Source organism: Phyllopteryx taeniolatus, chromosome 9 (assembly GCF_024500385.1).
Source record: "Phyllopteryx taeniolatus isolate TA_2022b chromosome 9, UOR_Ptae_1.2, whole genome shotgun sequence".
Classification (NCBI taxonomy): domain Eukaryota; kingdom Metazoa; phylum Chordata; class Actinopteri; order Syngnathiformes; family Syngnathidae; genus Phyllopteryx; species Phyllopteryx taeniolatus.
Window position 1 is genome coordinate 11,021,236 of NC_084510.1, and position 23,252 is coordinate 11,044,487.

General features: G+C 43.0%; 1 protein-coding gene across 9 annotated transcripts in view; it reads left to right on the plus strand.

Annotated features, from left to right (window-relative positions):
* Positions 1 to 23,252, plus strand: part of magi1b (membrane associated guanylate kinase, WW and PDZ domain containing 1b) — a 162,123-nt gene that overhangs the window by 113,216 nt on the left and 25,655 nt on the right. For 4 of the 9 annotated variants that reach the window (XM_061785957.1, XM_061785949.1, XM_061785951.1 and 1 more), the window contains 6 exons: positions 550 to 663; positions 4,646 to 4,831; positions 4,975 to 5,637; positions 17,817 to 17,848; positions 18,312 to 18,356; positions 22,481 to 22,727. In XM_061785957.1, the coding sequence (XP_061641941.1) occupies positions 550 to 663; positions 4,646 to 4,831; positions 4,975 to 5,637; positions 17,817 to 17,848; positions 18,312 to 18,356; positions 22,481 to 22,727 (1,287 nt within the window). The remainder of the gene's footprint in view (positions 1 to 549; positions 664 to 4,645; positions 4,832 to 4,974; positions 5,638 to 17,816; positions 17,849 to 18,311; positions 18,357 to 22,480; positions 22,728 to 23,252) is intronic. The other 5 variants (XM_061785958.1, XM_061785952.1, XM_061785950.1 and 2 more) reach the window with 4 other exon arrangements.

A 23,252-nucleotide genomic window follows, 5' to 3' on the forward strand; every position in this document is an offset into this window, starting at 1 on the left:
CTTCTGAAACTTCAATCCCTCGACCAAACTTCAATACCTTCAAGCAATGCTTTCAACCACTTTTTCACCCTGGCATTGATTATACAGCCCCTTGCTCTTGGAATATTAATGAAGGTAGTAGTCTGGCCTGTGTCGTGATACAGTAACAAGGTCTTTAATCAAAGAAGGTATGAAGAAATGGGGCACCCCGTTTTTCTGCATTGTTATTCAAACGAGAGACAGCAGGTGGTAAAAGTTTCATGACGTTTGTACAGCCGGTTGTAATCTGAGCAATACACACTTGATGCTCACTGGGGAGATGTGAAATCAAACTGCCAATTTTCCGTTTGTATAATTAATTATGTAATACTATTTAAACCACTTCTTCTTCACATTTCACTCTTTGCCCTAACTCGCTATCATAGAACCTTATAATAGATCGTCTTTCCACTGTTTTTCTCAGCATTATGAAGGCAGTGTCCCAGACTCCTATTTTTACATGATGTAGGGCACCCATTCACCTTTCTGGGCCTCTGCTAGAGAACATATATATGCCTCTTTCTATTACAGAATGGATTGAAGACTTAACGTTTGCTGGGGCCCCTTTAACAACGTATACTGCCAACCACCAAGAGACCTACAGGGACCCTCCAACTGGACCCACAGTGCCAATGGGACAAAAACGTAAATAACGCATTCTGTTGTTGAACAGGCCAAAACAGGAACACTCATTGAATCTACTGTTTTCAATGGCGTGGGTTTGTTTGTTCATAGTGTGTAAAATGTAAAATGATTGATTTTTCTTTACCACGTCAATCACAAACGCTATTAGATTTGTGATTGGATGATTGAGGATGTTGAGGCGGAATGACTGCCTAGAACAGATTTATGCCTTACGCTGTGCAGTAGACAACTAGGTTTCACCTTACATCCAAGCGTTATGCAAAGAAAAAGTCAAAGATCGTTACGCAGCGCGAGTAGACACAATATACCTGTAGATCCTTCCGTTCGTCCATACCAAGACCGTTCGCAAACCGAATATATATTGTACATAACACTAATTGTTCCTCCATCCATCCATTTTCTGAGCCGCTTCCCCTCACTAGAATCGCGGGCATGCTGGAGCCCATCCCAGCTATCATCGGGCAGGAGGCGGGGTACACCCTGAACTGGTTGCCAGCCAATCGCAGGGCACATACAAACAAACAACCATTCGCACTCACATTCACACCTACGGGCAATTTAGAGTCGTCAATTAACTTGCCATGCGTGTTTTTGGGATGTGGGAGGAAACCGGAGTGCCCGGAGAAAACCCACGCAGGCACGGGGAGAACGTGCAAACTCCACACAGGCGGGGCCGGGGGATTGAACCCCGGTCCTCAGAACTGTGAGGCTGATGTGCTAACCAGTCGGTCACCGTGCCGCCACCAATTGTTCCTAAATAGGGTCATTTGTAACCCAAGGTTCCACAACTTCCACTGTAATTTGTAACAAACAATCAAGAAGCAATGAAAATGATTTTTAACGTAGAAATTACGCAGGAATATGCCCTCTGAAAGGTATTTTATTTTGTATTTAAGTGTTTAATAAATCTATATAATGTATGAGTACTAAATAATCAGAATCACAATCCTCTTTGTTTGCCAAGGATGTCAAAAACACACAAAGAATTTGACTCCGGTAGTTAGAGCCGCACTAGTACAACAATGGATAGCCATTTTGACCAAAAATACTTTTGAGACATAAAAACACACTACGGAGAGTCACTTAGCCTCTAGCAGTTTAATGGCAAGAGGGAAGAAGCTGTTGGAATGTCTGCTGGTTTTAGTTTCTATTGATCTATTGATCGATAGCGCCTACCTGAGGGAAGAAGCTGGAAGAGGTGGTGACCAGGATGTGGAGGGTCCAAGAGGATTTTGCATGCTCTTGTGTTAGTTCTGGCAGCGTGCAAGTCCTCAAGGGTGGGTAGGGGGGTACCAACAATCTTTTCAGATTTTCCGTTGCAGTTGGAGTTTGTCCTTTTGTGTGGCAGCACCAAACCACACCGTGATGGATGAACACAGGACTGATTCGATGACTGCTGTGTAGAACTGCCTCAACAGCTCCTGTGGCAGGCCATGCTTCCTCAGAAGCCGCAGGAAGTACATCCTCTGCTGGGCCTTTTTCAGGATGGCGCTGATGTTGGTTTCCCACTTTAGTTCACGAGAGACTGTAATTCCCAGGAACTTGAAGGTTTCGACAGTTGACACAGGGCAGTTGGACAGTGTGAGGGGCAGCTGTGACGAAGGATCCTTCCTGAAGTCCACAATCATCTCTACCGTCTTGAGACTGTTCAGCTCCAGGTTGTGTTAGCCGCACCAAAGCTCCAGCCGCTCCACTTCCTATCGATACGCAAACTTGTCACTGTCTTTGATGAGGCCGATGACTGTGCTGTCGTCTGCAAACTTCAGGAGTTTGACAACCGGGTGTGTTGAGGTGCAATCGTTCATGTAGAGAGAGAAGAGCAGCAGAGAGAGGACACATCAGTGGGACGCCTCAGTGCTGGTGATGCATGTGGATGAGCCGGTGTCACCCAGCTTCCCCTCCTGTGTCCTACCCGTCAGGAAGTTGTAAATCCACTGGCAGATGGCAGGCAAGACGCTGAGCTGGAGAAGCTTGGAGGAGAGGAGTTCGGGGATGATAGTGTTGAACGCAGAGCTGAAGTCCACGAACAGGATCCTCACGTAGGTCCCCGCGCCATCGAGATGTTCTCGGAAGAAGTGCAGTCCCATGTTGACTGCATCATCCGCAGACCTGTTTGCTCTGTAGGCAAATTGCAGGGGTTCCAGCAGGGGACCTGTGATGCTCTTGAGGTGGTCCAGCACGAGGAGTTCAAAGGACTTCATGACCACAGATGTCAGGGCGACAGGCCTGTAGTCATTCAGACCTGAGATTGCAGGTTTCTTGGGGACTGGGATGTGGTGGAGCGTTTGAAACAGGATGGTACTTCACACGGTTCCAGAGATCTTTTGAAGATCTGTGTGAAGACTGGAGGTAGCTAGTCAGCGCAGACTATGAAGCAGGATGGGGACACAAGGTCTGGGCCTGCTGCTTTGTTGACCTTTTGTTGTTTGAAGATGCGTCTCACATCCTGTTTGTGGATGATCAACGCAGAAGTCAGAGGTGTGATGGTGGTCGGTGGTGCGGCTTGGGTGGGTGTGGGGTGTGAAATTTGCAGTAGAAGGTGTTCAAGTCCTCGACTAGTCTTTTATTGTTTACTGCTTGGGGGGGGTTGGTCGCTTGTAATTGGTTAGCGATTGTAATGCATGCCAGACTGATTTAGAGTCGTTAGCGGCAAACTGTTTTTCTAACTTTACTGCATAGTTTCTCTTCGCAATGTTAATTTCTGACCGGATTTGCGAAAGTTGGTAAAATAAAAAGTCCAGGGTAGACTCCCTAATGTTTAGCAAGTCTTCCCTTGTGTGAGTGAGTCGCGTAATGTCTTCAAAGACGAATGAAAAACACAAAAACATGGACAATACTAGAGAGCACGTAACCGAGGCGACCACACGGGTAGGCGCCATCTTGTAGTAATGGGGCACAGATGACTATTTTCCAATGAAGTACTTGAGTTGATATTTTTAAAGGCACACAAGACTGCATTTTCAGTTCTTTCAGTGTTTACTTTGGTCACAATGCTGCACTGCCTTAAGGCTTCTTTATACTCACGCTGACAGCGACCGCGCTGATGTCACTGCGGCTGTCCCACGCGTAGTTTGCCTTTATACTCAAGCAGAACCCACGGGCGCTGTTTTAAAAATGTACTGCAGTTCACCTCCAAGTCGGGGGTGTCACTATGACTGGTATTGGCTAGGACACCACAGGGTGGAGTTTCCTCTGCATTTGTTTGGCCATTTCCAGTAGCCGTTTTTCCTTTCCTTTCCGTAACAAGGAACAAAGCAACAACAATGGCGACCGTGGAACAGTGTCTGCTATGGACCAAGATGACCAGATGATACGTTTAATTATGCTGCTGCAAAATCGATCGAGAAAGCAGCGGCGTAGATGGTATGTAGAACCAAGGGGCACGCTGAGTACGTCATCACAGCATGTGACTAAAACGGACCAATCACGAGAGATGCTCTCTGCGGCGTTCGACGTGCAGCAACAATTTTTGACGTGTGTGTGTCAAGCTAGGCAGACGGGCCGCGCGGGGCAATTCGTGATGCATTGCGGGCGTTGTCGGCCGCGCGACCGCGGGAGTATAAGGAGGCCTTTAGTTGTTTTCTCTCTGTATTGCATCATGTTTCCAAAAAAACCTCCCAGAAACAAGTCGTTTTTATTCAGTACAACCTTAGTAGAGAATTAACTCTTTTAGGGTCCGTTCTGTTCGATTTGGTTTGTCCTTTCTTCTTTGTCATTAGTTGTAATGCACAATTTGTTCACCCCAAAAATCTTTAATTTTCAATAGTGTGCATTATCCATAGGTATAGGAAAAGTAAAAAAAATAAAAATAATAATCCTTCATATTAAAAAGACATACTGATAATATTCGTATTGAGGTTTTGCCACTTTGTAATCTGTTTTCCTAATGATACAAATATAACATCAAAGCTGAATAATTCACTTTAGCTCTTGCAATGGTACATTTGTTCCATCGAAATTTCATTAACTGTTTTATTAACAGGAGGAAAGCCTTTCTTTACCCGGAACCGATCAGAACTAAAGGGAACTTTCATCAATACCAAGCTGAAAAAGAGTCGCAGAGGTTTCGGTTTCACTGTAGTGGGAGGCGACGAGCCAGATGAATTCCTGCAAATCAAGAGTCTAGTCCTTGATGGACCTGCTGCCCTCGATGGCAAGATGGAGACAGGTTAGGGTGCTCTATTGATCAAAGATCACAAAGATGGAACACTACTTTAATTACATTTCCTGGATGCTGTTTATGTACAAATGCAAAGTTCCAACTTCATCAAAGATTCACGCTAATGTCTCCCTTTTCCCCCCCCTCCGAAGGTGATGTAATAGTGAGTGTCAATGACACCTGTGTGCTCGGCTACACCCATGCACAAGTTGTGAAGATCTTCCAGTCAATCCCAATCGGGTCGATGGTCAACCTGGAGCTGTGCCGAGGTTACCCACTGCCCTTTGACCCTGATGACCCCAACACAAGCCTGGTTACCTCAGTCGCAATTCTTGACAACAAAGAGCCCATCATTGTCAACGGTCAAGAGGCCTCCATTAATACCTACGACTTGCCACCCAATCACAGCAGTCAGAACAACAACAATGGCTCAACCAATGGCGGGGTGGCCCTCAATGGCCTCCCGCGACCTCACAGCCCCACTGCAGACGTGGTGTCTGACACCTCATCCCAACATGGCTACCCAAGCGATGTGGTCACATTGGCCTCATCCATTGCAACACAACCAGAGCTCATAACTGTACACATGGAGAAAGGAGACAAGGGCTTCGGCTTCACCATTGCAGATAGCCTCGGAGGCGGAGGGCAGAGAGTAAAACAGATTGTGGACTATCCACGCTGCCGCGGTCTCCGAGAGGGTGACATCATTGTGGAGGTGAACAAGAGGAACGTGCAGACTATGTCTCACAACCAGGTGGTTGACTTGCTCAGCAAGTGTCCAAAAGGCAGTGAGGTCACCATGTTGGTGCAGAGAGGTGAGTGAAGGCATTTATTTTTATTTTTTTGTCAGTACATAAAACATTACCAGGTTAAATTTGAGTGGGATGTGACAAAGGAATGGAAGAAACCAATGTCGTTCCTCATGACAGTTTCTGCCTTTATATTTTTTTGTCTAAATCTTTTATGTAACTAAACACACCATTTGAATGTACAAAACTGTACATTGAATGACAATCACATTATGCCGTATTTGAAATAGATGAAAGGACAGGTGTAGAACAATATAATATCAGGCTATGTTGGTGCTTCAAGGATTGAGTTTCCATATTCTCAATAAGTCTTAAGTCTTCTTGAACCTTTATATCTGTCCTCTGACTCCTTTTGTTTATTCGCTGAGAGCATGTTTTAGACAGGCTACCCATTGTGACTTATTCCTGTACTTATTCTGGAACGTATGACGTTTTTCTTCCAGTATTAGTCAACTGTGAAAATGGTGACCTGGCCTGTAAATGCAGCAATTCAACATCCACAGCTGGCTTTTGTTGTAGTTTTAGACCGAAAATGGCTCTCGCTCAAAATCACTTAATTAAATAAAAGCAACTGTGAATCGGGATGTGAGGATAAAAATAAAATTCAATGAATTTTACCTTCATTCTCTCAAGGCTCTCAAAACTCCAGATCTCAAAAATCGCTGTGTGATGCACGTAATTGGACCCTTTTCTCTGTCAGTGTCCATACTTTGCTTTGGGGCTAGTTAAGCCAACCAAACCCTTTTGTCTGTGCACGTGTGGGTAAGTGTGTGTGAATGTGTTAATTTTATTTCTTTGTTAATGCTCGAAACTGTCAAAGGAAGCTGGTCAGATGAAAGGCAGCCAAATAACACTGCAGCTTCACATGTAGTTTTCTTGCTTTTTTTAATTTTAATTTCCCCTCCCTGACTTTTCCTTGTGAGTGCTTTTTACTTTAACATGCAAGACAACAATCCCATGACGTGAAGGAGACATTGTTTCATTTTATGTGCTAAAAGGAGGAGTCTCAATACACGAGTTATCTGGGCATATGTAGACACTGAATTTGTCTCTTTTTATGTCCTCCAATGGGAGATTGTAGTGTTAGAATATAGGAACTAAATTGAGCATTGAAATGGAACTAGCAGTGCTAAATGCACTTTGTTAAAATGTAATTTTTCTGAATATCTGGAAAACCTATATCTAATAATTTGATCACAACCCATTTTGCCTGCTAGCTCCTCTTAGATCGATAGTAGAAATGCTAACTGCAGAAGGCTCTTATTGGCATTGGTTTCTTTGTTTGCCAGCCTGGCAATCCGTGTCTAGAAAATTGCTAAAGTGTAATGGATTATTATTATTAGCCAAATGAACACCACTGTACATTATGATGGTATAATTATCTGGATCCACAATTAGTATTTACTTTTTCATTTTTAAAAATTTAAATAATGCCTCCTGTGCTTGCTCTTCTTAGAATGGAACTTGTTGCACCCTGTACAGTACACTGAGAACCAGCGACGGGTCGTGCATTTGGTACCTGGGCCTTCAGTAGGGACTGACCCGACTTAATCCACCTCTTAATATCACCACTGTCACTTAACGATTTAAAAAAAACAAAAAAAACAGCACGCAACTGTGCCACATACATTATCTGGAGCATTTCATAGTCAATATTTATCTGGTAACATGATAAAAACATAATCAAATAAAATCCATCATACTCACCAGAGATGTTGATTATTAAATGTATTAATGTGTGCAGATCTCTACAGAGGTATTTTGCTCGTCGAAGTTGGATGTAACGAGTTTTCTCTCACTCTGATGGAAAAATGCTAACGTCATCGTCTACCTTGAAGTCGGATTTTAAATGTGATTGGTTAAAGAAACAGTCCAGTTGCTAATCTAGTTAAAGATACACCGGCCATCACTACTGATTCTGAAAGCCCTGGACAGACTAGCTTGACATGGAAGCGCACAGAGGCTGAAATCAGATTGGACAAGAAATAGAACATCTGCTTATCAGACACAGACTGGAAGCAGTGCATCCAAGAGAAGTGCAATGAGGAACGCCATTAAATGAAGGGAGCAGACTTTTGGGAATGAATACATACAATATCTTGGAACACATATTAAGATTTAAGTTGTAAATGGGCATGTTGGATGACTGGTTAGCACACCTGCCTCACAGTTCTGAGGACCGGGGTTCAAATCCCGCCCCCGCCTGTGTGGAGTTTACATGTTCTCCCCGTACTTGCGTGGGTTTTCTCCGGGTACTCCGGTTTCCTCCCACATCCCAAAAACATGTGTGGTAGGTTGATCGAAGACTCTAAATTGCCCGTAGGTGTGAATGTATGTTGTTTGTTTGTATGTGCCCAGCGATTGGCTGGTGACCAGTTCAGGGTGGACCCCGCCTCTTGCCCGATGATAGCTGGGATAGGCTCCAGCACGCCTGTGTCCCTAGTGAGGATAAGTGTTATAGAAAATGGATGGATGGATGGAAGGAAGTTGTAAATGTACTGTACGTCAGTCCTTCTGATATTGTTTAGGCCAGCTGGCCCTGCCCCTGACCACTCACCACCAGTAACAACCATACTACAGTATATGTTGATCAATAACGTGAGCAAATAAAGTTCTGTTACCACATAAAAAATCATTTGGGACCAATACTCTGCATGGAGATCCACTATAAAATGTTCATTCCACATGCTGCATCACACACAACACACCCATTATTCAGAAGTTGAATGATGTATAGTTAAGTCCACAAATTTTCATTTGCTCAATGTGTACGTTTTGACATAGCTTCAATGATTGACTCAATTCTCAAAGGCATATCCAAATGTTCTCAATGCATAATTGATTAGAATTCTTCAGAGTATTATATTATTATACATAGGTTATAGTAGTAGTCTAGTCATATGACCTTTTTCAACGGTAGACCAATTTCTTAATATCTTTTGCCATTTTCTTGTCATTTATGGACAGAAGATACCTATCCAACAAATAAGAATTTTTTATTTATTTATTTTTTAAATCACATTTTCCCTATCGTCAAATTGTTTTTGGTCTTAACGGTATATTTTATGCATAGACAGATTAGCATTTATGTGAAAATATCACAGGGATCTATTCAACACAGTGCCTTAATTACGCTCCTGCTTTCCGGTGTCTGTCTTTTTAGCCCATCTCTCACCAGCAGCAGCAGCAAGGCACACTGGCCTCTAATTGGCGTCCTGATGTCAGCTTTGCTTATTAAATACATACATCATCTTCTCTCTATTTTTGCACACCCTTCTCCCATCCATCAAAGAATTATTTTCCATTAAGCAACACTTCCAGCATGTATGTGTATGTACTCCCCATACAATATGCAGTCGACTGCAAATGTGAGAAGTCAGGCATCCAATTAGTTTTTTTTCTTTAAACCATGACAACTGGTAGTCTTAATTTTTGGATAACTACCATTCTTCCATCTCTTGCCGCTTTTCTGTTTCTATTTGCCCCTAGCCCCTGCTGTTTTGTGCATCCCACCCATTCGCCCACATTGGAGCCGGTGGTCGTGGGCCAGCACGTATGCACACGCTCATTATGGCAGCTCTGCACAACATTGCTCCCTCTCCGACTTTCTGCTGACATCTCGCAGTCCACACATCAGCTCGTGTCACGGATTTTCCTCCTCCATTGTCTTAGCAATCTGAGTACTAGTAATAGTCACAACCTCTTATTATTGCTTCACAATTATTTGTTGTTATTTAAACTATCTGAGCAAGGACTAATATGTTGACTTTTTTACTTTGCAGTGTAATACCGACACTGCACTAATGTGCTGATATTTTCAGACCTCATTTTCCCTCCATTGATGCTGTGAAGTAATGTAGTTAGCTTTTTGTCCCTATTGTACAATATGCTAATTTCCCCCCCCCACTCTGCTCTGTTCCCATATAGGTGTACATTTTAGCAGGTCCATTACGGATGCATACATCTGCTAAATAGCCCTTTCTCAGCAAAACCTAGTTTGGGTGTTCTTGAAATATAGCCTCTCAGTATCCCAGTAGCTCATGTCATTAGTCATGGACACGAATCCTTGTTGTTTCTGCTTTTCCATGTAGGGTTATGGTCCTCCAATGAATGTTAGGTAATTTTGCTTGGCTTTAGCAGCTGCCTGTGGCCTTGGACTATAATGGAGAAATGCAGAGAAAAAGAGAGAACAATCTAAGGTCACGAACACAAACCAGAAGTATTCAAACAGGTCTTTTATAAATGAAATAGTAAATGAAGAGTCAATTACTGGAAAACAAGTCAAAGACCTTCAGATTATATGTATGCTACTCTTGGGCTCGCTCATTCACAAAACACCCTTTACAATACAGCACCAGATTTGCATTTCCTATTGCTTACATCTGTTTAGTTCCCTCTTTACCCTAAAGTGCAGTTTAAAAGAGATTGATTGCAGCCTTGAAGAAAGTAATGTGTGTTTTCTTTGTCTGTCCGGGAGGTATGCCTTGAGTAGGAGAAAAACAGGTGGATCTTTGCCTGCATAGCTCTTATTGGCAAAATGATGGGTAAGTTCATCAACGGTCTTGGTGTGGTCACTGATGTGAACTTTATATAACCCACATGGAAAAAAACCTACAGGTACTGGCATGCCCAATCACAAGAGCTGTGTTATGCAGACAGTTGAGTGGACTCAGAAGAGATAAATGTTGATGATGAGTCCCTATGCAGACCAAAGCAGGAAATCAATTCACTGTACGGGCAGGAAGCGTCTTTCTTGCCCACTTTGCATAAAAAAAATCTGCTGACGGCACCTTCCAATGGCACCATAACCAACAGCATTGCGGTTCTGAAAAGCAGCGGTAAGGGAGCCGCCTGGTCACTCAATGCTCACAATTCACCTTTGCTCATTCCGGATGCTGGAGGCTTGAGCTGGTGAATCACTTCTTATTGCACAGGGCAGGGTGAGTCTTCCTCAACCCAGCCAATCTCTCTCTGTCTTCACAACTCAACAGCTACTGGGTGGATCGTAAATCTTTTGTTTCCATGACAATGCTCTACTGCTAATCTCCACCGGGGTCTCCAGAGTGGAGAGATGGTTGCGTATGTGGGAGGAGGGGATCTCACCCCTTAAAAAACCCATGCAAGAGGCTATACATCACCCTCCCAAACTAAATTCAGTGTTTTGCATGATAGTTCCCCAAAGTAAAATGCAGGACTGTTCCATATCTGTATTTTGGGTATATTTATCTATTAATTTTCGGTGTTTGCACACATGAAAACAAACTGTCACATCCAGACATCAAGGATGTTGACAAGAGCTTTTCGCTTCTTTACTGTAGAGTGGTGAGCAAGTCACCACAACTTGCAGGGAGACCTTCTTTCAGTCCCCCACAGTAACCCAGCCCTCATTGCTATGGTGACAGATGGAGCTGGCTGTAGAAGACCATTGCAAATGTTGCCAATATGTACACATAGACACTGGGGAACGACATCATAATCTGCTTATTAGTGACTGCTACCCTGCCAATTTGGCTTGAAACAAAACTGTACCGGTAATACTGGCTGATTATACTCTGATCAGGAGAATACTACTTTCAATGGTTCACCATAAATTAAGCCTGAATAGTAAGTCACAATTTCTATTTTCATATGGTCTTCTTCCTAACTGTCATATCACACGTTTGTAAATACACCCAAATGCTGCTTTTAACCATCTCTGTGAATGTCACTACATGTTACATGTCACTGTTCATGTATTTATTCCCCAGGTTATGTAACAAGCTGTCAAGCTGTTGATATACTGCATGTTTTATGATTCAGGTTCAGTGAAATTCATTATAATCTGATTCCTGATATATCATTAATCAAAAATCTCCCCCAAAAAAGAGAGCGAGAGAGATTTAATGTAATGCCTATAGGGTCCACATTTTGAGTGTAGTCCATTATTCACTGTAAATGGTGCATTAAGATTTGGTTGGCAAAATGAGATGGCTTCCCTCAAAAAACTCAGTGATACATAGTTTAAAAAAATAAATAAAAAATTCACATGATATCAAACGCATGGAAATTAATTTGTCGAGTGTGATGATAACTAAATCACCGTCTAGGCATTCAAAAAGCCACGTCATAATGTGATGCCATGTTGTGACATTGACAGTTGAATGCTTTCACCAGAGGAATCGGTGGCAGTTGCTTGTGAACAAGCATGGACAAACGTGAGGAAGACTGTGCCACTGACTTCTGTGACGAAATCAGCGATATTCCGTTGAAATCAAAACAGAACGTGGTACTGATGAGGTGGCTCGGGCATCTGTTTTGGATGCCTCCTGGACCCCTCCCTGGTGAGGTGTTCCGGGCACGTCCCGCCAGGAGAAGACCCCGGGGACGACCCGGGACACGCTGGAGAGACTATGTCTCTCGGCTGGCCTGGGAACGCCTCGGGATCCCCTCGGAAGAGCTGGAGGTAGTGGCTGGGGAAAGGGAAGTCTGGTCTTCCCTGATAAAGCTACTGCCCCCGCGACCCGACCTCGGATAAGCGGAAGAAAATGGATGGATGGATGGATATGATCAAGATTTTTGTTTTTTTAGGTGTTAGTGTACAAACTGTCAACGTGCACAGCTAGTGTATAATATTAGCGGCTTGCATGAGTCCATTTAAAGAATTTACCCTATAATATGAAGACATCATTTCATTGATGTTCTAGGTAAATAGTTAAACGTTGGTCCATTGTGTCAATTGGTGAGACTCCATATGACCAGGTTTCAAATTTGACTCATCCTGTCCCTTTCAAGTTTCGCCGCAGCCATTCTGGTACACTTTGAAGGTCCCGTATCTGCGCTGGTACTAGCTTTACATTCCCACTGTCGCTTGAAAACTGCTGGTACTGCATCTTTTTTACCTTCGTCTTGGGCTGTACGATAAATCCAAAAGATTCTTGGAGTGCAGGTACCGTTTCGAAGCAGTCCTGAGTGAAATGTGCACTGCTCAACACTTAGTAGCCTGTGGGCTTCCACTTGTCCCGCGTTCTCTGCAATTGTCCTTTGGGAATTTAAACAGGCTAACGCTCTCTCCAGTCACGTTGGAACATCCTAAAGCCACACAACGTTTCGGCAACAACTACTCTCTTTGCTGAACTACTACTGCATGAGCTAGTAAACAAAGCAACTTCCTGTCATCTGCTAACATCACGTGTCAAACCTGAAAGGGCAACGTTGTCGTTTAGGGTAGCAGATTTGAAAGCGAAAAAGTGACAAACATTTGACTAATTCAATGTAGTTCTATTTGGTGACAATGCTGATTTATATATCAAAATAAAGCATATTTTTTGTTCATGACAGATGTATATTTCAGCCAATCCTTCTCATCTTCCGTTTATGGGGACATATGATGGCGAATTGAGTTTTTGATTTTTGTATACAAATAGTTGAGTCTCTGGAGTGCCTGGCCACCCATCAAGTTTGAAATTAAACAACCCCCATCAACCCTTTGGGTATGGCTGTGTCAGTGTTGCCCTCCTGGGGGATGTCGATCCTGGGGCTCCTCTCCATCCGGGCTGGTGCCCGTTGGCCCCAGTCTAGGGGTCTCGTCCTGGTCTCCGGGTGGAGGTTTGGGTGCCGTGCTGCTGCGTCCGGGCCTGTGCCCTCCTCTTCCCTCACCCCGGGGCCCGCCCCCGTGGCCGTCACCCTTCTCTCCCTCGGGCTGTGTGGGGTCCCCGGCTGACTTGGGGCGCATGGTGGGTGTCAGCGCCCCCAGCCTCTGTTGGTCCTGCCTTCTGGCCCTGTTCTGGTCACTGGGCTATGGTTGGTTTTGGGGGGGGGGGCTTTTCCCCTTTTCTCTGTGGTCGGCCAGGCGGTCGGGCCAGCCCAGACCAGACCGGCAGGAGTCTAGTCTCTTACTTCACACATTCTACACGTTTAGTACTCACACTGTACATACGCCGCACATTGGGCACACTCATATCTCATTCAGGGTCCCCTGTGCAGGTTTCCACATGCTGTATCACACACTACACACCCATTATTCAGAAGTTGAATTCCTTTAATTGGTTGGTTTCCTTTAATTACTTGTGCCGGTATCATTAACAACAACAGGCTATACTAACATATCAACACACAGGTTCTTAGAGGTGTTTAGACACTAACAAAGAATCCCACCGCACCACTCGTCAGTAGCAATGCCTTGCTCATTTTCCCACATCCTGTCCTGCCCTTTTCTGTCCTCTCTTGTTCTCTTGGTTAGTTATTGCATGTCCGCACCAGGTGTGTGTGTCCCACCTACAAATGACTGTTGTAATGTTACTTGTGTTCAGATATCCAGACTGTCTCACTATTGTTCTGCTGTGGTTCTCACCCCCAGTCCCCTTGTCCACTCCATCCCTCTTTCTCTCCCCTAAAACCCTTTTCTGTCCGGCTGCATTGCCAATAAACATCAGAATAATAAAAAATAAGCAGAGGGAGTACTTCAAACTCCCCTGTAGCAAAACTGTTCCAGCACAAAGGCATACAGATCCACCATTCTGCAAGGCCATGCAGCAGATCAGGACAGGTTTAAAAATAAATAAATAAACCACCAAGTAAATGTTTTATCTACCTATTTCTAAAAATGTGTCGGAGCAAGACATTCTGCACTTTCCGCCCCAAAGTTTAACTAATGACCAATAATAGCCCGATGACAGCTGGGATAGGCTCCAGCACGCCCGCGACCCTAGTGAGGAGAAGCGGCTCAGAAAATGGATGGATGGATGGATGGAACAACCCTTAGGTTACTTGGCAAGGAACAGTGTAATGATGTTCTACTAAGTTGTCAATGTGGGGATTGGAGGGTATTTGTGTTTAGCGATGTCATCCGCCACAGCACTACATTAATAGACAAGTGTCTTTTTGTGGCTTTGTAATGAGCTGCCTCCAACTGTGGCAATGCAATGGAAACTCTATGGGTGGCGTGTTGTCTTTAAGTGTGTGCGTGTGTGTGTGTGTGTGGGGGGGGGGTGGAATACGTTTTGAATTATTGTTATCAGCGTTAGCTTCATAGCATCTTCTGTCAGCCAATCAATGCACTGCATTGTCTAGCTCCACCCTTTAGGAACCATTCTGTCACGTGTGGGAAGTAGCTGGACCCAAGAGCAGGCGGAGGCTGATGTAAAATGATGAACAGTTTATTAAGCAAAGGTTATGGAGGTGGTCCTGATGTGTTGGCAGGTGGCGGCGTGGACAGGTGGCAGGCAGTGAACAGAACAGGCGGCTGGCAGCAATGACGTGGGTCAGGAACACTGGGAACGAGGAGAGACAAGAGTTAACAAGGGAACGAGGAGTTGAGTGGCTTACTTGAGTACGGCGGGCCTTGGTACCGCTAGGAGAGACTTCAATACTTTGGCGAGGATTTCCTGGAACAGGCAGGCTTAAATACCGGTGGTGATGAGGCTGATTGGAGACAGGTGCTGAAAACAGAGAGGGGAGGGGGGAGAGATAGAGGACGCAAAGAGCCCTCCAGGCTACTATAATGGAACTGCAGGGCAGTATATGACACATACTTTCTACACAGCTTTTAGATTTTATGTTAAACAACAATCTCTTGAGAGCTGGGCATAGCACTGACACAGCCCTCAAGAGTAACAAATGACCTGCTTTTAACAGTAAATAGAGAGGAGGGCTCAATGATTATTCTGATGGATCTCAGTGCAGCTTTTGACACCGTTTACCACGCTATTTTAATTTACCGGCTTCGTCAGTGGGTTGGGGATCAGGGACACTGCACTTGGTTGGTTTTATTATCTTTTAGAGCAAACCTTTGTGGTTACCAGAGGACCATAGAAACCTAGATGTTGTAAAAGAATGGCTTTCTGATATCATTTGCGGGATGGCACAAAACCTTCTCCAATTCAATAACTGAAATTCTGAAATAACTCTGAGCAACACTACTTTGGAGCTGTAATGATTCTTAGAATAACTTGAATAATTCAGTTACAAAACAAGTTGCCACAAAATCCCTGCCTCAAAGCTTCGCAGTGGTGAGCCAGGAAGAAAGAGTACATAAAAGACAGAGAATGTACAAAGCTTTGGATCATTTCACACTTTAAAATAGCTTATTTAATATTGCCTACCACCGTTTGTTAGAACGTATTGTAATGCCCCCACAAGTGGTGAAGGATAGGCACAGCCACTGGTGAATTTTCAATCACTTTACTGCCCATTAAAGTACTTTGTAAACTTGTATTTTGAAAATAAAGTTAAAGCATTATTTCTGCACAGAATGGAGGCGTGCCAAAGATCAACAACTGCTTGGTGCAAACATGGTTTTCGTCAAGTCCTGTTTCGGCGCTTATTGCCCATCTTCTCTTTCCTCACATTGTATGTAGTTATAGCTGGATTTTGGCTTTTGTCATTAGTAATATTCGATATGGAGGCTTCAAATGCACTGCTGTTCTATTTAACCTATTTGTAATTCAACGAATTAATGAATTGAAATCAGTTCTGGCTTTTAGTTGTCAAATGAAAAAGAAATTTTGTCATGAATTTCAACAAGCCCAAAAATTCTTGGCGACCTGAATCACTTTGAATGTTGCTTGATCAGGCATTAAATATCTTAAATATGGAATAGAGAGTATGGAGACTAGTACTGAGTAACTACTGAGTAACATTGATACTGACGCTCACAGTAAATTGATAATCCAAGACCAGCATGGTACTTTGACACCATGCTTCAGCACAGAGAGTACGCCTATGGAGTGAGTGACACCGCAGATCTACACATCTGATTTACAGGATTGCTGTGTCCAGTAACTCCTAAATGAAGGATTATTGATTCAGCAAAAGTGAACAGTACGGCAGAGGGAAATGATGGGAAGACAGGAAGGGAGGCTGTAGACGTTTGTGTTCATGAATGAACCTAGATATCTGAGATATTGTGTGAAATTTCCCATAAGTGTGAATGTGAGTGCGAATGGTTGTTTGTTTATTTGTGTGTGTGTGTGTGTGTGTGTGTGTGCGCGTGCACTCTTAAGATCTTAATTAAGGAACTGAACAACAATATTGACCCATTTTTTTGTACAGTAGATCTACCAGGCTTTACAGATTGTAGACATACAATACAGAGGCATTGGTCCTTTTATGCCACATTTCTGGGTTTTTGACATTATGATGTTTCCTTCTCTCTCATTTCCATATCGTATTGCAGTTTTCTGCACAGGCAAGACAGTTTCAGGAACACACTCGACCTGGGCTGCGGTGGCATTCTACTCTTCTGTCATTCTTTCTTTGTGAGCTTGTCTGTGATAATGATATTTCTGGTCACTGATCATTTTCGAAAGGCTCCTTTGTTGTATTTTAAGCACACTTTCATTTGTGCAGTGAGCGATGTATGAAACGGTGGGGTGTGTGCAGCTGCATGGGTGTTTACCAGAATGTAGGGGTGGGAGGGAGACTCAGATAGAGGGGCGTGAGAGAGGGAATCTGATGATGCTTAGGGAAGAAGAGGAAGGAAGGACTGTGAGAGAGGGATGGGGAGAGAGAGAGAGAGAGTGGGAGAAAAAAGGAAAAGGCAGCTGGAAAGGGAGAGACGAAGACGCGCCAACTGCCTATAGATGCTGGAGCCTTCGACAGTGGAGCGTGGTGCTCAGCGGACACGGGAAGATGGTCTCAGTAAGAGGGGAACTGACGGTTGCCTATAATTTAATGTTCAGTATCTTGGATTCCTTCTCCATGGGTAAAGCTACGGCCAGGAAATCCAGAGAACAGCGTGCTTTGCTCTTCTCTGCTCCTCTCCTACACTTGCTCTTTTTTTCTCCAGCTTAGTTGCTCTCCAGGATTCTGTCCTCTCCTTTTAACTCTCTATTTGCTTTCTCACTTACTCACACAGACACACACACAGGCATGAGCCTCTGTCGAATAGCCAGGGCTAGAGAGCGCAGGGTTAGCCCCCGGGCTGGCCCCACACTTGCGCTGCACCAGTCAAGCCAAGCGCTGGCCACGGCAGTGATGCAGATAGATTGTGCTGACTGCCCTCCCACTACACACAACCCCTCTAAATGCCAGTCAGGCAAGGGATCAGGGAAAGAGAGGCAAGCAGAGAGGAGGAGATTTACGAAAGCTATACGAACACTGTTCTGACATTGTTTTGGAGTCGTTTTCTTGCAATTTAAAAAAAAAAAAAAAAGCCTGGATTACATATAACTACATCAGTAACTATTTCCTCTTTCTGGTCTCCACAGGAGTGGCACCTGCAAAGAAGAGCCCAAAACTGGTAAGTTTTATTTGTATATGTATTTGAATCTACTGTCCCATGATTCCCTTGTTAGTCTTTTGTTTTCCGTCTTGTATGTGCATGTCTCGAAAAGGGATATTTTTCTCACTTTCATCACTTTTCATTCCACCTCTTAACTGTCTTCTGTAAGTATAACTTGTGCTGGTGTCAGGTGTCTGTTTATAGACATGGTATGTTGCGCGGGGGTGGAATCCCTGTAGCTCCACAGCACCCACCCCACCTCCTCTCGATTGGGGAACTGGGACGAGGGGCTTTGATGCACCGTGAGCTGGGTTGCTAACACTCTCTTGATGGTAGAGCGCCTGGTACCATGCTCACTGTGTGAGAGTTGAATATTTGATCACGGCTGAGAAGCGACCGCATCCTGTGATGTATGCTGCATTAATGAAGGGAGCCTGTTGACTTAGTCTGACTGGACATGTTTATCAATTTTGTTTTGCAGGATGATTTTGAGATGGCTCCTCCATACAGAGATTACACTAGGAGGGTATGTTATGGTTTTTGGGTGGAGTGGCTATTTGGGGGGCTGAGTTAGTAATGGTGTTGGGTAAAGGTGATGGTGATGGCTTTGTACTCTATCTATTGTACCCCGTTCCAAATTATTGTGCAAATTATAATATATTTCTCTGATTTTTCTAAATAGTCAATGCAAGTGGCATTCAGCATCATTTTCAAGTCAAACTGTTAGAGTATGTCAAATCCAAATGATAACATTATTTTCTTCAAAAACATAAACTTAAAATGCACTGTTCCAAATTATGCACAATACAGTTTCAAAACTTTTTGTTGGTTGTGAAGAACTAAAAATATTCATTTGTTGAATTTGGAGCATATTTACTTTAATCAAAAGCTAAGCTAAGCTACCAAAAACATCTTAACAGGTCAAGTTACATTTTAATGTTAATTGTTATTTTAATTACATTTATTTGATAGGAGCTTTACAATTCTTGCATCCATTAAACCTGAGAGTTTTAGGATCGTGTCTGTTTGAATTTCTTTCCAGGATGTCAGAATATCAACGGTGGATGGTTGATGTCCATCCATCAACCATCCACTACTCAGTCCATGTTGCACGACCCTCATTACCTCTGCATCACTGGCTGCTATGGGCATAAAAAAGAGAGAAAGTCCTAGTGTATATATTTGGAAGTGGTTGCTTAGAAGCCTCCAAGGAAGTAGCATGGATGCTTTTCTCACTTGTTGGTCTATTGCTGTCATAGTAGGTAGATATAACATGCCCTTGTGAGCTACGTGTCTACAGGAATGCTAAGCTAGTAGGGGCAAAGTGTCAGCGCATTCCGAGTGTGGACGGCATGAAAAGAAATTAACAAGTAACAAGGATGCCTGCACATTGTACTGCATAGAGTTGCACAGTCGTACAATTACAACACTGGAACTGTGAATAACTTTTAATCGGTAATAGTATTTTTGGCGCCTCTGTTTTACAAATGTTCTGTATTAATAGCATATGCTTTGATGTTGACAAAAACATATACCTCATGAAAATCAGTTGAGAAATAAGCAAGCTCTCATTACTTTTCAATGCCAATGCGTTGCTTTTGATGGGAAGTTGCTCTCACCAACATGGCAGTCATGGAGGGACGTCGCTTCGCCGGGCTGCTACAGCTTGTTAGCATATCTAGTAAGGCTTCTAGTCATGTCTGTGTATTGCTGTTTGCACTCTGAAATCACTCTGCCAAACTCTCCTATTAGATGCGTCGTCTGACGCCACAGAGACACCGCTCTCGAGTTGAACATTTCAACTGTCAGTGTGACGCCGCGACAGCAAACGCTCACCTTGAGCATCGCTACACGACGCAATCTGTCGTCAAGCCTTCGCAGCACATACACGATGAATGGCTTTGTCGATTATGGGTTGCGCCCAGCTAAATGCAGTGTGAAAAGGCTTTTATGTCTGCATGTATGGATGGACGGACGCACGCATGTACACGCACACTGTGTTACTCTTGTCCTCCGCCTAACCCCTGAGACTGACTCACCGAACCCCTGAGGTTTGATCAAACTCAGATTAAGAACCACTGCTCTATAGGCTGTATTGAAATATCAGACAACTAAAATGGACTATGATAACTTGAGGATGGGAAGTAGGACTGAGCTTCCCCGTCAGAAGTTGTTTTCATCCAGCCAGCCCTTCCCCTCTCAATCTTCTCTCTCCTTAATTTCTGAATTATTAGAGAGAAACCGCTGTGGGTGCACGGAAGGGGAAGACTATGATTTCAGAATGTAAAGTATAGTCAATCCACCAAGTTTTTTCTTTACAGGGGAATTCAGATTTGTATTTTGAGTGCATCAAAGTGAGAGAAATACAAGACCAAATGGAGCCACTTTGGCACCGTAAGTGACCCTTTCCTGCTACAAAAAACATTTTGGCTCTTAGTGCCAAACAAGGTGTGATCACTATTTACTTTACTATACAAACCTGTCAGGACTTACATCGAGATTTTAAACTTTTCCAGAGCAGTTAGATTTTTTTTAACTGCATAGATACAGTGGAACCTTTGAGATCAAATACAATTTGTTGCAGGATACTGGTCTAATCCCAATTGTTTTTGTAATTTGAAAATAAAAATTGTAAATTCCAAGGGTCAAACTCACACAAAGCATAAATTGATACTTGCTAAACTGAGCTTTGTAGATTTACGCCGAGGTCTCACTTACGTGATGTGTGTGACATCATCCATGGCAGCAACCCATCTCAGGGTTGCAAAGAGACCAAAAATACAAACACAGGATTAATTTTTTGATGCCCGCTGAACAGTGATCATGCACGATATGGTGACACTTCCCCTGACATCATGCATGATGCCGTTTTGTTCTTTAGAGGCGTTATTGCACCAGAAAATATTGGTAGAATTGCAAGATCTATGACTTTCGATGTTCCATTGTATAATTTAATCTCTATCATTGAGTATAAATATAAACATTGATTCCAGAGGTGTATAAGGTATCACGAGAAGACAAGGACCTGGGAAATATTTTTACTTAAATGTGTGCTAAACACTTTTATAAAGTATATTCAAGAAGAGCGGCTGACTGCCTCTATGGCTTCCTGGTGCGTGTTTGTCCTCCACGGTCAAAGAGCTAGGAGGTCATACTAAGTGAGATGCAATTGCTGTCACTTGCTATCGCTGTCTGATTTGCCTTTTGCTTTCATGCAATGTCTAAGCTTTTGCAGTCACAAGTTTCTACAATTCCAATGAAGTTGGGACGTTGTGTTAAACATAAATAAAACAGAATACAATGAATTGCAAATCATGTTCGACCTATATTTAATTGAATACACTACAAAGACAAGATATTTAATGTTCAAACTGATAAACTTGATTGTTTTTAGCAAATAATCATTAACTTGGAATTTTATGGCTGCAACACGTTCCAAAAAAGCTCGGACAGGGTCATGTTTACCACTGTGTTACATCACCTTTTCTTTTAACAACATTCAATAAATATTTGGGAACTGAGGAGACTAATTGTTGAAGCTTTGTAGGTGGAATTCTTTCCCATTCTTGCTTGATGTATAGCTTCAGCTGTTCAACAGTCCTGGGTATCCGTTGTCGTACAACCCCAATTCCAATGAAGTTGGGACATTCTGTTAAACATAAATAAAAACAGAATACAATGATTTCCTTCATTTTTAACCCCTCTTGTGCTTTTTGTCAATATTTCTCCGTAAGCCACAGGGAAAGCAGCTCTTATTGCAGTTACCCAGTAAACAAAGATACAGTCCCCTCCAAAAGTATCGGAATGGCAATTCCTTTGTTTTTGTTGTGTACTGGAGACATTTGGGTTTCTGATCAAAATATAAATATAAGACAATAGTTGAGAATTCCAGCATTTATTTCATGGTATTTACATCTAGATGTGTTAAACAACTCCGTACAGAGCACTTTTTGTTTGAAGACACCCACTTTTCACGTGAGCAAAAGTATTGGAACAGAGATTATTAAATTAACTTAAAATGAATAATATTTAATATGTGGTGGCATAAACCTTAGTTGGAATAACTGCATCAAGCCTGCGACCCAACCACCAGACTGTTTGCATTCTTCATTTTGAAATGCTTTTAAAATGCCACGAAATAAAAGCTGGAATTCTGAACTTTTGTCTCATATTCATCTTTTGATCTGAAACCCAAATGTATTCACTATACAACAAAAACAAAGGAATTGACCTTGCTGTTACAATATTTTCGGAGGGGATTGTAGTACTGTGTTAATGATTTTAATAATGATAAACCATTTTTTACTCACACAATGTCTACTGAAATATTTTGTGAATAAAACCGCTTTAATATTTGCTGTAAACGGTGGTTAGCATCTGACAGACATTTTGGATCGTAAAAGCATCCATCTTCATCCCTTTTTTTACTCTTAATCAGAAATACTGCTGGCTTTTTATCTTCATTGCCTTGATTTTCCTCTTACAAACCACCACACTCGTCTTTTCTGTTGTTTAGTCAGCTGCTTCCATTTTTTATTCTTTCACCTCTCTATCTGTCCAGGGCATTGCTGCCATGCTCCTTTATGTTGTAAAATGTACTGTGAACATGTCTTCTAGTAGCCCAATTATATTGATCTGCTTATCCAACAGCAATTGTCAAGGAAGGACAGTCAGAACAGCTCACAGCACAGTGTTTCCAGTCATCGGAGTGCCCAGGCAGACTCGCCCTTGCACTCATCCTTGGCACCTCCGCTCAGCGAGAGCGCCGCTCCCCCAGTACCATCTCAGCCCCTACCGGGCCTTCCACCCCTGGACTCCACGACCGACGGGACTATCCAAAGAAAACCAGATCCCTTTAAGATTTGGGCCCAGTCCAGGAGCATGTATGAAAGTAGGCGTAAGTATAATATTTTTGGTGGCGGTTGGATGAGTGCTGCATGCAGGTCTGCGGGCTTGGTGGAGGCCTGCGGTGGGTTTGGAAAGAATTGGGATGAGGATTAATGCTTATGTATGTAAGTACCTTTCTCGTATTGGTATAGGGGACCTATTGTGATAATTCCCAGCTTCAGATCTTTACTATGACTTTCGGGACACTGTTAACTTTACACCCTTCAAAAAACTACATGATGTCCTTCATTATCTCCTACTGGCACCATATACATTAATCCTCGTGCTGGTAGATGCACATTTAGAGATGCGCATTCACATTCTCATTCTCTATTTTTTTTAAATGTTAGCACAAAACAAACAAATAAGCAAGAGAAAATGCCTAGCATGTGAAAACCTTCAAGGCAGGTATTCGGAGATGTAGTATGCAATTTTTTTTAAGTCAGTTCTCAGGTTTCTTAATAACATCATCCATGTCATGCTTTCGTCAAAATACCTCACGGATAAAAAATTTCGGAGCATTTTTCACCCCCTA